The sequence below is a fragment of the Eimeria tenella genome, genomic scaffold, assembly GCF_000499545.2.
Source record: "Eimeria tenella Houghton genomic scaffold, Eth_scaff1366, whole genome shotgun sequence".
NCBI lineage: Eukaryota > Apicomplexa > Conoidasida > Eucoccidiorida > Eimeriidae > Eimeria > Eimeria tenella.
In genome coordinates this window covers 1-1,882 of record NW_013543831.1, presented here as the reverse complement: position 1 = coordinate 1,882, position 1,882 = coordinate 1, and the positions used below count along the sequence as shown (strand labels likewise).

The 1,882-nt window shown below is 57.4% G+C and overlaps 1 protein-coding gene across 1 annotated transcript; it reads right to left on the bottom strand.

Moving 5' to 3' along the window:
• Window positions 1–275: 275 nt before the first annotated feature.
• ETH_00012835 (Serine/threonine-protein phosphatase, related) lies at window positions 276–1,814 on the bottom strand (the record flags this gene model as incomplete). The annotated part of the gene is made up of 3 exons (XM_013379057.1): window positions 276–711; window positions 1,149–1,300; window positions 1,674–1,814. The coding sequence occupies 3 exons, from the start codon at window positions 1,812–1,814 to the stop codon at window positions 276–278; spliced, it is 729 nt and encodes a 242-aa protein (XP_013234511.1).
• Window positions 1,815–1,882: the final 68 nt, after the last annotated feature.

Below are 1,882 nucleotides of genomic sequence, written 5' to 3'. Positions count from 1 at the left end.
TAGCTAGCTAGCCACTCATGGGTCCCTATGTGGAAAACTAGCTCGCTAGCTAGCTATTTCGGGGTCCCTCTGTAGCCAACTACCTAGCTAGCTAGCTAGCCGGCTAGCTGGTCCCTCTGGCCACCTAGCTAGCTAGCTGGCTAGCTGGCTAGCTAGCTAGCTGCGAAGACTGGGCAAGTTCAAAAGGGCTTAAATGAGTTAAGTTGGTGCGCGGAGGCTTCCCTGTTTGGCCCCCGGAAGAAGGGGCGGGAGTCTGGGGTGTAGGTACACCCGAGCTACCTGCCCACTTGGCTGGTGAAGTCAAACCGCCGGGCCCCGTCATCCACTTCCATGGATTGTTTGCTGCTTTTTCCCGCGCCAGCAGCAGCAGCAGCACCAGAAGCAGCAGCAGCAGCAGGCTTCTCGGGGGCCCCCGCGGGCAGGTTCTTACTGGTCGGGGCTGGCTGTGTCGCTGCAGCGCTGCCGCTGCCGGCGCCGCTGCTGCTGCTGCTGCAGCCGTTGGGCAGCGGCGCCGCTGCTGCTGCTGCTGTTGCTGCTGCTGCGCCCTCCTCGCCCCCCGAGTCCGGCAGCACCGGCAAGCCGCTGGGGCCGGTGCAGTAGCTGTCAACTGGAATAAAAGAATCCAAAAACTCTTCATATTCCACCATTCCTTCGCTGTCCAAGTCCATGAAGTTCACCAACAAGTCTATTTGCTCCTCCGTCAGCGGAGCCCTGAGGCCCAGCAGCAAACCCCACGCCCGCAGCAGTCCACAGGCTAGTGCGCCCTGCTGCCGCTGCTGCGGCACTCCCAGCAGCAGCAGCAGCAGCAGCAGCAGCAGCAGCACGGGCAACAGCAACAGAAGCAGAAGCAGCAAGAAAAGCAGACGCAGCAGCAAGAGAAGCAGCACCGGCAAGAGCTGCAGCAGCACCAAGAGCAGCAGCAGCAGCACGAGCAGCAGCAGCAGCAACAACCAGAAGAGCATCAGCAGCAACATCAGCAGCAACACGAACAGCAGCACCAAGAAGATCTCCGCACCACCAAGAGCACCGGCATCCGCAACCCCAGCACCATCCACACCACCCGCATCAGCACCACCCACACCACCCGCATCAGCACCCACAGCAACTGCAGCAGCAGCAGCAGCAGCAGCAGCAGCAGCAGCAGTTACTCTGTTCTCGCGAGGACAGTGTTGAGAGTGACGAGCGCAGCACGGAAGTCCTCGGAGTCGACTTTGCCGGTCAAGTCCGGGTCGAACTGGTGCAGCGCGCGCCGAATGCTGTTCGAGTGCTGGAACAGAGTCGTGCAGATCTGGCCCCACAGCTGCAGCAGCAGCAGCAGCAGCAGCGGCAGAGGCGGCAGCAGCAGCAGAGGCGGCAGCAGCAGAGGCGGCAGCAAGGAGAAGCAGAAAGGTATTCAGGGTATGGAAGATACTGGACGGGGGCTGGCGGAGCGGCAAAATGGTGGAGGAAGACAATTCGGGAAATGTTTGGAATAAATTTGTTTTAAACACAATTATAAATGATTATATTTATTTTAATTTGCATTTTTGTTTTATTTATTTGGATTTAAAAGAACAAACGCGCAAAAAGGACAAGGAATGGCCTCGATCCAGGCGGCAGCTAGAGACTGCTGCCTGGCCTAGCCTCCTCCTGTTGCTGCTGCTGCTGCTGTTGCTGCTGCTGCTGCTGCTCACCTCTTCAGCAAGATTGTTGTTTGAGCTGCTGTCCACCACGTGGAATGCCTGCAGGAACTCCAAGTAGTTTATGCGCTTCGACCCCGTGAGGTCAATCGCCTCAGCAACCTGCAGCAGCAGCAGCAGCAGCAGCAGCAGCATGTATTTGTATTAGAACCTGATGTGTACAGACACATTTATCATGGAATGTGCATATATGCATTTAATAT